This window comes from Helianthus annuus, chromosome 4 (genome assembly GCF_002127325.2).
Source record: "Helianthus annuus cultivar XRQ/B chromosome 4, HanXRQr2.0-SUNRISE, whole genome shotgun sequence".
NCBI lineage: Eukaryota > Viridiplantae > Streptophyta > Magnoliopsida > Asterales > Asteraceae > Helianthus > Helianthus annuus.
The window spans coordinates 182,185,090-182,199,550 of record NC_035436.2 but is presented as its reverse complement, the minus strand read 5'-3'; the positions used below and the strand labels follow the sequence as shown (position 1 = coordinate 182,199,550).

Here is a 14,461-nt window from a genome sequence, read left to right as displayed (position 1 = left end):
TGTGAAGGACACTTACGTAAAACCTACGTAAACTTTGTACGTACTATTGTTCTCGGAAAGAAGAACACTTATGGTTACAAATAGTCTAGTGTATATGCAACTATGGGAAGCCCCCACCAATAGAACATACTATCGGCCTAGTAGAGCCACATGTTACGAAACAAACTTACTATTACGAACTTACTTACTGTGAACTCGCTCAACTAGTTGTTGACTCTCTGTTACATGCCTTGCAGGTCGTTAGGTATACATGGAGCTTGCATAGGGAGGCGCGGTCGTTGTGGACAAGGATCGTGAATGCTTGATTTAAACATTATGACTTTGCATACTTTATTTATGATTGGGCTTTTACTCATTTGCTTCCGCTAAACAATGATATTACACTTATGTTTTGAACACCTTTCATATGGATTGGTTTGGTCAAATGACATTTACTTTTACTATTTACAGTGTTCTATATGATTGGTGGCTTGATCCTGGTCAGTCACGCCTCCAAGCGGTGATACTCCGCGTGTGGATTTTGGGGGTGTGACAATGGAAATACTGGGTATGAAAACGTCGACAACGAAGTAAACATTGGCTTTGGAAACATTGGTGACGACATCAATCCGAATTTGAATGTTTTGATACAAGACAAAACATGTAAACAGAAGGTAAGTATTTCTTTCAATAGTATTTTATTTTTATTCTTCAAGTCTATCATGTTAATTATTGTTGAAGATTAGTATGTTTATTCTTCAATTTTTGCGATGTTGTTTATTGTCGAAGATTAATTTCAATTTTAACCTAAGGTTCCTAGGATTAAAGTTAGAGCCGTTTGGACGATAGTTGAGAAACTGAAGGACAAAATGTCTGCTTCCTTAGAAAACCGGTTTAGGCAAACCTGTTTTGGAGATTACTTGAACATTAAAAACGTTATCTGCCAAAGCAATCTTTTGCAAGCAGTTGCGGAACGACAGCTTCAAACAGATAATCCTATTGAGGGAATATCTTATGCAATAGGTGTGCACACTTTGAAATTTACACCAAAAGATTTTTGTCTAATAACCGGGTTTAGATTTAGAGCAGTAGAAAATTTTCTATCCGAGCAATCCCCTAACTTATTCAGGAGTAGATATTTCGGAAAGTACAAAGTGGTTAGGCAACGTCAACTAGATGAGTTGTTTGGGTCTGATTGGACAGAGTACACAGAAGATGATTGTCTTCGGATTTGCCTTTTGATGATGGTTGAATCTTTTAAACGCAGCAAGTCTACCAGGCTGTTGACGAGCTATTGTTAAATCTGGTCGATAATCTGGAAGCTTGGAACCAATTTCCATGGGGTACTTATCTCTGGCCGAACACATGTATAAACGTTTACAATCTAACCCAACGACACCAGCCACAAAACAAGGGTTTTTCGTTACCCGGTTGCGTTTGGCCATTCAAGGTACATCAACAGATTAATTTTGCAGTTTTGGATTTTAGAAAGTTTTCCTAATTAGGTATACTTATTTAATTTTGCAGTTTTGGATTTTAGAAAGTTTTCCTGAGTTGAAATCTAGGAGCGGATTTTATATAGCTCCAAAAAGTCTGAGATTTTTAAGTCGGGCCCAGGAAAGAGGCTAGCATGGCACTCTGTGGATCGGATAATTCAAGATTCGACAATGGTATTGTGTTTGGAATTTGTATTTTACTTGGATATATTATATATTTTATTGAAACTATTGTGTTAATTAAACGCAGATTGATGAATATTTTCCAACGCCTGATTTAGTTCCCACCAGCGAAGAGTCGAATACCGTGTGGTTCGGCTTGAGTTTGCAACACCTATTCAGTTTTGGTTTAATGAAATCAGTCTCAGAAAAATGTAGACGTCTTTGGAACCACATGTGTTTGAAAATATGGAGGTAGATGGTGGAGGCAATGATGGTTTAGACGGTTTTCATGGCAAGGTCGATGGAGGCAATGATGGTTTTCATGGCATGGTCGATGGTTTTTCGGGTTCCGAAGCTCATTATAACATGAATGCATCCCCACATTCAAGGAAAAAAAGAAGTGGAAAACCGCTCGGTGGGTATCATGTTGATGATGAAACACAAAACTTTTTGATAGAACAATTTCAAAAACTTCTAGACGATCGGTTTGAGGTAAATTACCAGAGGTTGGCTAAGTTGGTGAAGCCGGAGGTAATAGTAAACCACTTATATCTTTATCAAACAATTCTTACCTACTATATCTTATATTGTAACGGTTTTTATAGTCGACAATTTCTAAGGGAGCGGATGGAGCATCTAATGCTACTGAAAGGGTAAATTTGTTGGACATTTCAATTACATAAAAACAATGTATTCATTAGTAAAAATAGTTGTTTATTTTAGGTTGATGCGGTCTCGTATGGTGCAAATGACAATTGTAGCGATTATCATGTGAAGACCGACAAGTTGCATTCGAGTAATTAAAAAGTCAGTCACTTTTCTATGTAAAATATCAACAAGTAAAAATTCTCAAAATGATTTATAACGAGGTATTATTTTTGTGGCAGTTCGAGGACATAGAAGTCACCGAGATTAGAAAATCCGATAGGCTATCGAAAGCCGAGCTCGTGGTTGCTGTCACCTTTCGTTGTTTTGAATAAAGTGGTGGGTAGGCAAAAGCGGAAACAAGGTAAAGAAGTTCCGCTGGAAAAAAAATAAATGAAATAAAGGAGTGGGCCGAAAAGGAGCAAGATGCGGTTAAGAAAGGTGAGTCGAGGCTTCGAAAAACTTGGCCTTACAATTGCCACAAAAGTTGGCCCAGACTTTTGGCTTTCTTTGCTGTGCAAAAAGGGGAGCGGTTGGGTAGACGATGATGTAAGAACCAACTTTGTTATGTAAAATAACATTTAGATTATAATTTATAATATATTTAACACTCTATCGTTTTACAACACATCTATGCTTGCATGATAGACTTGTATAATTCGAGAAAGAAGGCCGACCGTTGGTGTATTTTACCACCTCATTTCCAATGGTCGATTTTTAACTCTGGGACGAAGAATACGTTTAAGTATTATTTCGATGGATCATTAGAGCCCTTGCCACGAATTGACCAAGTTGACGAGGTAACAAAAAATTTAATTTTTAGTTATAAGTATTTTCTTTGGTTTATTTTTATTGAGTTTGTCGAATATTTGTAGGTTTATGTTCCGTTGAACATACAAAACAAGCATTGGTTCTTGGGAGTTTTCCACCTGCACGAGAAAACGTTAACGATATATGATAGGTTAGTGTAATTTAACTTTTTTAGTGTTGTCGGTGATGTTTAGTAATCCTTTCATTTTTTATATGTACAGTTTGCTCGATTGGTCGTCAATAGACAAAGAGAGAACATAAATCATATGTCATATAAATTTTGCATTTGACTCGTGGTTGCGAATGAACGATTATTATGATGATAAGGGATGGTCATTGTCATTCCCGTTCAAGGTTGTTTACTCAGATAACGTCCCTCAACAATGCGGATCTTTAGGTGATTGTGGCGTTTGGGTATGCATTTTCATGGAAATCAACCTCTCTTACGTCAACATGAACAACCAAAAGAAACCGCAATGCAAATGCGACACAAGCTCGCCATCAAATTGTATGATAGTATTTTGGGAGACAATTTTGATATGGCGTCTACTAGCAAAATGATAGTCGATGAGGCTAACAAACAATTATTTCCAGATTAAGGTATTGTATTTAGAGTGTTTGTTTTACTTAAATCTAATTTGCAACATGCCGTTTATTAGCAAGTTTTTAATTGTTCGTTTTAATTAAATGTTGTGCGATTTTTTTTGGTATAATCACCCCTCGGAAGCCACTTCGCGGGCCTGTTTCTACCAGCCCCGAGTGTTGAGTGTTGATGGGCAAACGGACCGGGCCGAGATGAAAACCTCACGTGGGACTTTCATGCCGTTAAATGATACGGGGCGGGCTACACCGGCAAGACTCGTTTTATCAGTGGTAAAATACCTGGCTCATGAAATTTCTTTGCTAAAGTCAGCCCCGTTAGTAACGGTTTTTGATTATCGAAAACCGACACCAAACCGTCAAAAATTTAAACCAAACCAAACCAAACCAAACCAAACCAAACCATTAGTAACGGTTTGGTTCCGGTTTGGTTTCACGGTTTGGGCTTTATTACGTTTTTTATATTAATGCATAAAATAAAAAATAGGAGTTTTAAGTTTACATCTAAGAAGCTAGAACAGTCATTTTCCATTACTTCTAACTGCAATCGTAATGATCCAAAATTTTGTATAATAGGAGTTTTAAGGTTACATCTAAGAAGCTAAATACACAATTTAACGAAAGTTTTTTATTTTCAATTGAAAAGCTTTAAAAGCAAGAAGCAATAGATGCTATGAATATAAACGTAAACATAAATAAAAACGTAAATATAAACATAAACATAAACAATTAAACATAAACATAAACATAAACATAAACATAAACATAAACATAAACATAAACATAAACATAAACATAAACATAAACATAAACATAAACATAAACATAAACATAAACATAAACATAAACGTTAAATAAAACATGAAAACACAAAATAACAAGTAACATTCCTCTTCAGATTTGATTTTGCATAATTTCCCAAACATCCAAGTGTTCGAACACCTCATCGTATTTCTCAGCGTAGTCAAGGTACGCCTCTGTGATGAGATCATCTTTAGAAAGATCATTATCAGGATTTTGAACGTTGTTGTAAACCAAAGAAAACAATGAACATCTTAAGTAGAGTAAACAACCTCGCCTCCTAACTTCATCCATTTCACGGTTTGTCTGCACAACATGGCGACAAAAATGATTGAAAACCCGGTTCCAAAATGACTCGTTCATGCTAGCATATGAACCTAGATCAACCAGTTCGACGTAAGACGTCGCCACTGCTATGTCTTCTTCTTAGGACAAATTTTCCGATGAGTTAGACATTGTCTTGAATGATATTGTTTTGGTGTTGAACACTTGAAAGGCCTTGTTTGATATGAAAGGAGTTGGATGGTTGTATGCATATATTTAGACTGTGGGGTATGGTGGGGCGGGGGTTTAGGGCATGGGTTGACACGTGGATTATGGGGCACCCAACTCACAAACTCAAGTTCATAGAGGTATGGTGGGCGTGGCCAAGCCACATCATTATATATATATATATATATATATATATATAGGGGAAGGTTCAAATGAAAACCACTAGTTATTGTGAAAACTAGAAAACTAACTAAAACCCACTAAAAAGGAGGGAGGGAAGACTTTTAATGAAGGAGGGGTAAAATTGGAACAAAAAATATATAACTTTTCAAACATTTCTCATTTCTCCATACGTTATCATTTTAAAACAAAAATGGCACCATAAGATCACAAATTTTCTTATCTTTCATTCAAGTATATTCGAGCATATTTTTTATGACATAAAAAAAGATTTTTGGTGTCGTCTTGTTTTCAATACTATTATTATAGTAGTACACATGTGCAATATAACATGTACTACAATGTGCATTACATGCTTAAAATTAGTTTTTTGATTCTAGTTTTGCTTTTAGGGTTAGTTTTTTTGGAGGTTTAGGATTAGGATTAGGTTTTTGGGTGTGGGGGGAGGGGGGTTTAGGTTTTTGGGGGGTGGGGTTAGGTTTTTTTCGGGTTTATGTTTAGGGTTTAGTTTTAGGTTTTCGGGAGGGTGGGGGGTGGGGGGGTTTAGGTTTTTTTTTTGGGGGGGGGGGTGTTAGGCTTTTGGTGGGAGGGTGAATTTAGGTTTTGGGGGGGGGGTGGGTTTAGGTTTTTGGGGGGTGTCGGTGTGGGTGGGTTAAGTGGTTTAGGCTTTCCGTATTAGTGCACATGTGCAGTACAACCAAAATTTTTTTTTTTGAATTTTTTTTTTCATATATAAAAAGTAGCGATTTTTCTAAAAAAAATTGTAAAAAAAAAATTTTTTTTGTATGTTTTTTAGGTTTTTTTTAGGCTTTTTTAGTTAGTTTTCGAGTTTTCGCAATAAAAGTGGTTTTCATTTGAACCATCCCCTATATATATAAACCATTAAAAGCTACATAAACATAAATAATAATTAGAAAAAACATAGTATCAAAATAAAAACAATCATTCTTCGTCGTCTTCGTCGGTTTCGAACCTAGGAATCGTTGAAACATGATCCACCAAATCAGATCGAAGGTTGTGATGCATATCCCTTGACTTGATAAAAAATTCATTTGACGATTTATCTTCGTCTGTAACTGTTACGTTATCTGGTTGGGGGTCATCGTTATCATATTAGGTAACGACCGCTCTACCTTCATCCTCCAAAATCATGTTGTGAAGAATCATACATGCGTACATCATGTTTCCAATCTGATCCTTGTCCCATAGTCGACAAGGCATTGCCAATATTCGCCACCTTTTCTTCAAAACACCGAACGCTCGCTCGATGTCTTTACGTGCAGCCATTTGAACCCTGTTAAACTTTAATCTCTTTGGATCTATGGTAACGTGTCTTGTGAACGATTTTACGAAAAGCCTCCACTCCGGGTAAATCCCATCAACTAGGTAGTACCCATACACGTACTCAACCCCGTTCACAAAGAAACTTCCTTTGGGTCCTATACCATTTTCCCGATCATTGAAAAGGGGCGAGTGGTTTATTATGGTAATATCGTTATGTGAACCTGGCATACCGAAGAATGCATGCCATATCCAAAGATCTTGGGACGCAACCGCTTCAAGCATGATGGCTGCCATCCCGTGATATCCACTCGTGTGAGCGCCTTGCCATGCGGTTGGACAAAGTTCCCAAGGCCATTTCATACAATCAAAACTACCTAGCATCCCGGGTAGCCAATGATAATCGGCGTGATGTTCCAATATTTGTTGCATGTCACCGAACGACGACTTTCTCAAATATCTTTTCTTATAAAGTTCTAAAATACACGAACAAAAGTTGTGAAGACTTTCTCTAGCTACACGCACATACATTTTTAAATAGTCATCCATAATGTCCGAACTATTGCGGTACGCTAACTGTCTAAGTGCGGCCGTGACCTTTTGCCACGTACTAAATCCCAATTGCCCCGTTACATCCGGTTTTTGTTGGAAAAAAACATACTTCTCCTCAAGATCCCTAGATATCCTTAAAAATAAGTTTCTACTCATACGAAAACGACGCCTAAACATTTTTTCATCATACTTAGGTTCGGCTGAGAAATAATCCCTACCAACAAATTGTTAGCGGTGTGCCGTTCACGAGCGATGTACCTCCTCCGTTTAGATTTCGAAATCTCTTCCTCATCGTCTTCCATGATAGCTTTCACCACCGTCGCGATCGTTTGAAGAAATATTTCCACACCATCGTCAGATGATGATGATGATTCACTTGAATTTGATGAACTCATGGCAAGATTGTGTTTTATGTGTTTGATATTGTGTGAGAAAAATGTTAAACATGGAAGGGTATTTATATAAGATTTTTTTTTTTATAAAATTCAACCCCAACGGCTAGCCCAAATGGCTACTTTTGTTGGCCAATGAGATCCCGCCATGTCATGCTCGTAGCCCCGCCCAACGCCCAGGCTGAAACCCCCGCCAAAGGGGCCACGCTGAAACCCAAGCCCACCCGGGGTGGTGACTTGGGTGTTTGTACCCAACCCACGCCCCATACCCCATAGTCTTATATGTGAATGTGAATGGTTTGTAATTAATTAAATAAATAATTTAATGTATTAAATAAACATTCAAAGTCACCAAGATTGTATGAGAGAAAGGTGTTTTGAAATACATAATCCTGAATGTCTTCTGGTTCAACTTGAATGGCTTCAGGTTCAGTAGACGTTTTTTTCTTTGAACCTCCACGCGAAGAATTCTGGGAAGGCATGGGGAATGTGCAACTGTCACGATGATGGTCGTACGTTTTACACCTACCACAATATAAACGAGTGGGTTCCTCTCTTCTAGATAAGATTCTTTTCCTCTCCTTAGGACGACCCGCTTGACATTTAGTAATGCGGGGTGGCAGAAGAGTGATCAGGTCATCAGGTACTTCCTATTCAGATTTATGCGGTAGTGGATATATCACTTCCTCATACGTTCCCTTGTAAACTTCATTGCTATAACAAGAAAACACATATTTACTGAAGCTCATTTCACCTAGAAATCTGGAAACGACAATCACATGGCCACACGGAAACCCAGATACCTGCCATACCCGACAACTGCATGTTTGGTTCGAGATGTCGACAATGCCTCTTTTTTTTCCCGTTTTCAACGTCAAAAGTATTAAGACCAATGCTATCAACCGTCCACGTCCGAGACTTGGATATCTTGTTTTCAATTTTTTTCTCAGCCCATTCTGTAAGCAATTGCTTACCATGGATGCCCTGATTTCGGCGATCATAAAACCAACCTTGTAAAGAGTATCGAAAAAATTCAACCAGTTGGGTTATTGGCATTTTCCTCTGGTGTCTAGATAGAGCGTTCATAGACTCCGCGTTGTTAGATGTCATATAATGATATCTTTTGCCAGGACAGTGTGCTCTAGACCATTTTTGAAAACCAATGGTTATAAGAGTCTGTCGAATTCTCGGTACAGCTGCATAAAGCGCGTCGAACGATTCTTCAAAATCGGACATCCTATAAGAGGCTCTCGTGTTCCTTTTTCTTGTTTGACGATAAACGAAGATTGACCATCAAATGCCGGCAACACAGGCCATGAAAGGCTTCTAGAAAAAAACAACACGTACCGCTAATTGAATGGAGTTTGCACGATCAGATATTATGGCCAACTCCGGATGAACACCGATACACTCTCTTAATTTGGACAAGAACCAGGTCCAGGACTGCCCATCCTCAGATTTACCAATGCCGTAGCCGATAGGCAAAATCTGATTGTTTCCATCCATGCCAATTGCCAAGAACATTGTGCCTTTAAACTCCCCTTTCAAATGAGCTGCGTCTATGATAACAACAGGTCTTAAATTGTCAATAAAAGTCCGAACCTGAAAGATAAAAAAATATAAATATCTAGGAAAAATTATATCAAAAAATTGTTATGTACATTTAGGATAACAATTACCGCAGCACCAATGGCGACAAATAACATTTCAAAACGACTCTCATCATATCATCTGTGAATATATGTGTCACTGTTCCTGGATTTGCCCTCTTCAAATTGTGACAATATAATGGAAGTTCGACAAAAGAATTTCCAAGGTTCCTTGCATATTTTGTAATGCGCTACATTTACCTCGCCAAGCTTGCATGTAACATACATTCACTTGAAAATTTTGTCTAAAATCTTTAACGATATCAGTAGCTCGGTAAACGCGACCGCCATCCTTCAATTGTTCTTTTACGTAACTTCCGACAACACTCGGGTTTGCTTGACGCAGACGTGGATGTATCTGCGTCTTGGAACATGTATGTTTGTCGTTAAAATACTTTACATAAAATACTTCACTAGATTGATGACTACCAGCTCTAAAAAGCCACTCGCAGTCGTCATTTACACATGATGCGGCATAACTTGTTTTTGATGACCTAACTACTTTATATTGGAAACATTCTTCAAGACATAATATTCCTAGTTCGATTTTCATCTCTTCTTTGTTTCCAAAAAGATACCCTTCTTTTAACCGACAATGTGACCCAGCTTTTTCTATAACATTAAAAGAAACGAGTAAATGGTTTTCAGAATCAAAATTACCTTTATGACAATCATTAAACTCATTAGTTTCAAAAACATTATCGTTTAAATCGGGGCATTTGAAATCAGTGCGTTGACTTCCAGAAGATGAACCAACGACAATTTCTTGAACTACATATAAATTAAAAAGTTCATGGGGATTGTTTTCAATAGGTTGGAAAAAAAGGAAAGATCATAATCATTAGTTAAATCAATGGGATCAGTAAAAGATGACATCTTGTATGATAAACGTGTGATATTTTGAACACCAAACATCTCAAAAAGATATCTTAAAAATTCAGGATACGAAATATTATTGTTTGGGATTTCTAAATGACGTCTTACTGATTGACAATCAAATATTCCATGTTATTATTAATAACTTTCCAGTTTCCACCAAGGTAAACAACAAATCTAAAACCCATAACAATTGAGAGTAAAATAACACGTGAGAATATTATTGTTCGTCAAATGAAAGATGAATTGGACATGTTTTATTGGGTCACTTGTATTTAGAAAGGGACAAATGTGTATGGAGTCAGTATAGAATCTAAAGCGTCCACATGTACTTAATCCGCCTGCCGTACGGTTTTAAAGCGTCACTCCGGTTGCGTCAGCCAGACTAGTCCGGTGCGTTGGCTGGACCATTTTGGTGCGTCAGTGGGACCACTCCGGTGCGTCAACGGGACTTCTCTAGTGTGTCGGCGGGACTACTTCGAAGCGTCGGCAGGCAGACCATTCCCGTTTTTCAATGTTCATTGATGGATTGTCAGCCTTTTCTCTTCAATTATATAAAACTTTTGAAAATTTTTTAATACTTCGTGGCCTATAAATGCTACTCTAAAAATTAACAATCATAACAACTTATGCACTTTTGAAAATTTTTTAATACTTCATGGCCTTTAAATGCCACCATTCATTTTGTTACTACAATCAAAATAACAACCATGTTTGTTAAAAATTCTGTTTCCGGTTCCAGTTGTCAGATATTAAAAAAATGTAGCCTGGAAAAAGTATCTGGGAGTTTGTATCAACATGATGTTTTTCTCAGTTTTATATTCACTTGGCTGCTGCTGAGGTGCCTTCTACAGTACGTTTGACGATTCCACCCCTTTAGGGTGGTTGATGAAGATCAAAACACATTTGAAGTCCCAATGAGTTAGCTAGGTCTTATAGTAATGTGCTATAATGTTGCTGGCTGATAACGAAGCTGCAGAATCGTCGAAGAAACTACGAACAACCTGTTCCGTAAACGATTATCGCTGATTAATTTTTATTTTAATTTAACATTCTGTTTGGAAATTTATGTTATAAAAATATTATATAAAGTTGTACGGAATGTTTTAATTATTTATGTTAATTTTACTTTGGATATGTATATGTTTGTTGATATCGGTATTCTGTTTGTTAGTTTATGTTATTGTCGGGATTTTCCCAAACAGTCAAATTGGTTAAACGACCAAATAATGTTACTTTTTTATGTTTATAGACAAAACCAATTTTATATTAATATAAAAACATAAATATTAAACATTACATTAAAAAAAAAGAAAAAACCAAACAAAATAAAACCTAAAATCAGATCCCTACTCCGAGACGTGTTGAAATCACATGTTTGAAACAAACATAAACATTTGAACTAGAATACGCAAAACTACTATTTCGGACTGAAGTAAATCGTCTTCAAATAACTACGCCAAACCGCTACTTCCTTCTGGGTAGAAGATCATGACAGAAATAGTAAAGTAAGAATGAATCTATTTCTGCTTCTGGAATTTGCATCAAAACACCTAGCAATGATAAACGATGTGTCTTGAACTAGTAAGTTCCATCTACACGTCGTTTACTCATTGGAGGAAGTGATATGGAACGGGTTGTTCAGAGTTTCTTCACCGTCATGTGCCGAACAACCCATTTGATGCTTCAGGTGCCCTTTGTAGATGAGTTCTTGAAAACTTTGTAATGATCAAAGAACGTGGATGGGGAAATCGGATGACATGCGTATCATCAGACAAGTATTGTCGAGTACAAATGACAATTTTAAAGCTTAGGAAAACTTCATCATTAATTAACTTAAAAAATCATTTTCAGGGGGTCTGACCATATTTGGAAGGTGTGAAATCTATGGGGGTAAAGGATATTTTCAGAAGATGTTGAATGCAGACTAGGGTAAAGGATATTTGTGAACAAGTAGTTGTATATATACGGGAAGAAATATTGAAACTAATGTCATCTAATTCGCGGTTCGCTCCGGTTCGGGTACGCGGTTTGGGTTCGCTATTCGCTAGTGGGTGTGAATTTGGTTCGAAGGGGGGTAGGTTCATTTCGGTATGATCCGGTATGATTCGGTTTGGTGTAGTATTACGTCCAGTTCGGTATACACAAATTAAAGCAAAAATTACTAATTTCATAAATCCAAATGATCAAAACATATTATTCATATTAGCAAATAGAAAACATAAACATAAAGTTTTAAAATCCTAATCTAGACGTGCCCTTTTTCGTTTCCCGTTATCAACGTCTTTTTCAACAAGATTTTCCCAAACCATTTCTTCCAAATGAGCACTTGAACCTTCAATATACGTGCTTTTCGGGTTCATATCCCACTTTTCATGGGGGCCAGATTTATATGATTCTAAAAAACGACTCTGAAGCCTAATGTTAGAGTGAATAAAAACTAGTTTATCCGCTCTATTGCAATTTAAGTGATTTCTCTTGACATTGTGGATGTAGGAGTATGTACTCCAGTTTCCCTCCGCCGAAGAACTTCTAATCGGTTGAGAGAGCACTTTTTTGCCACCTCCACCAATTCGGGTGTCTCCGACCCATATGTACCCCACCAATCAACTGCATCCATTGTCACGGCATCAGCTTGTGCCGCGGTCCTCGAAAAAATACCTTTTTTCATATGAAACGTTGCAAATTGTGCCCGCAACATACTTTGTTCCTCTTCATCTTCCCCGATTTTTTTAACACTTCTATAACACCATTTGCAACTTCCACGTCTAGGTTCGGAGCTTTTCTTTTAACATCACCGGGTGCCAACTTTTGTAGAAAATGTTTATCGTAAAACCTTGGATTCAAAGCATGCCCCAAACAATGAAGTGGGATTGACATTTTATCCCATCTAGCTAAAACAATCTGATTAATTTCCTCAAAATAACCTACATATTTGTTATCCTTCATAACATCTTTGATTTCTCCAACCATGTTGTACATCTTTTCGTAGATTTCACCCATTTTAAGACCTTCACCATCACAAAACTTGATTAGCAAAAAAATAGGTTTTGTAATAGCTAAAATATTCTCCACGGATTCCCAAAACCCTTCGTCTTTAATCGTTTCAGTGATGTTTGCCCCATCTGTTCTAGCCTTTTCATCCCCACTTTTCATCCAATCCCACCAAGAATTGAGGACGATAGTAGTGGCTAGTGCTTCTCTACAATCCAATAACCTTCGCAAAAGTATATAATGTGACACAAATCTTGTTTTTGCAACCTTCAATAATTCCAACCATGAATTTTCTCTAAATATCGATAAGGCATGTGTATGGTTAAGAAAATACTTAACAATAGCCTTACCTTTCTTATATGTTTCGTTTAGCCAATAAAATTCGTTTCCAAGTCTTTAAAAATAAGATATAAAGTATGCACACAACAAGGCGACCAAAAAATATGCTTATATACCTTCTCGATCTCTTGCCCGGCCTTTTTGCAATTAGCCGCATTGTCTGTTACGACTTGCAACACGTTGCTTGATCCAACGGTCTCGATCGCTTCAATAAGATACTTAGCAATCACCCCAGCCTTTTTATCTACCCCTAAGAAGTCTCCCGCGTGCATAAACATGGCACCACGAGAATTTACCGCGAGAACATTAATCAATGGGTTATGTTTGACATTCGTCCATCCGTCCGAGACGATCGACACTCCTTGTGTGTACCAAGTGTCTTTGACCGGTGTTAGCTCCTTCTCAACATCTCGTACACACGAGTCAAGTAATGTGGTTCTCGCTTTTTCACTAGACGGGGGTTTGTATCCATCTGGCGCCTTCTTGATTGCACTCACCATTTCAGTAAACTGTGGGTTGCGTAATACATTAAATGGGATCCCGTTAGCACACAAACCACGAATAATCTTCAAATCTACCTCGTTTCTCTCTAACATGGCAAACGATTCTTCAAGACGTTTCTTCAAAGATGAGTTTTTCGATAGAACCGAATTTTTTAACGACTTTGAAACTCCACCAGATTCTGCTTCTTTTACCTTGTTCAAAAGCCTTTTTAATTTCTCCTGGTCTCTAAGTAGGACTGAACATCTTTTAATGTCAGCTTTTTTTTTTCCATCGGCCCCAAAAAAGTGGTAATGAATTCTTGTGTAAGTGCTCGTAAACGTGCACTTACAGTGATTGCAAACCCATGTACCTTAATGGAGATGACTCGAAGTATATTAAAAGCGCGACAAGTTCCTAATTTTATGTGGGGGGAGGCAGTGAGGCACTCAACCAATTTGATAAATAAAACTCCAACACGAGCGTTACACTAAGACAAAACACCGTACGAGATGTTAAAAGGAAAGAAACTGGATCTTCAATTTCTTAAGGTTTTCGAATGTGTCGCTTATTTGAAAATTGTTGGCGGGCTTCTTCCAAAATTAGACGATCGTTCGACTCGTCTAGTTTATCTTGGAAGCGAAAAAGGTTCGGGGGCGTATCGATTATATAATCCAACGACTCGAAGAATTGTTGTGGGTCGAGACGGGGATACGGAGTTTGATGAAACGCG

The 14,461-nt window shown here is 37.5% G+C and overlaps 1 protein-coding gene across 1 annotated transcript; it reads right to left on the bottom strand.

Moving 5' to 3' along the window:
• Positions 1-12,582: 12,582 nt before the first annotated feature.
• On the bottom strand, positions 12,583-14,097 carry LOC110933922. The gene is made up of 3 exons (XM_022177122.1): positions 14,081-14,097; positions 13,365-13,977; positions 12,583-13,176 (listed from the first exon to the last, which is right to left on the bottom strand). Exons 1-3 carry the CDS (start codon positions 14,095-14,097, stop codon positions 12,583-12,585), a joined length of 1,224 nt encoding a protein of 407 aa, XP_022032814.1.
• Positions 14,098-14,461: the final 364 nt, after the last annotated feature.

Coding starts and splice junctions, on each gene's coding strand:
- LOC110933922 (XM_022177122.1), bottom strand. Junction 13,177..13,364: donor CCGGGCAAGAGATCGAGAAG/GTATATAAGCAT, acceptor GAATTATTGAAG/GTTGCAAAAACAAGATTTGT.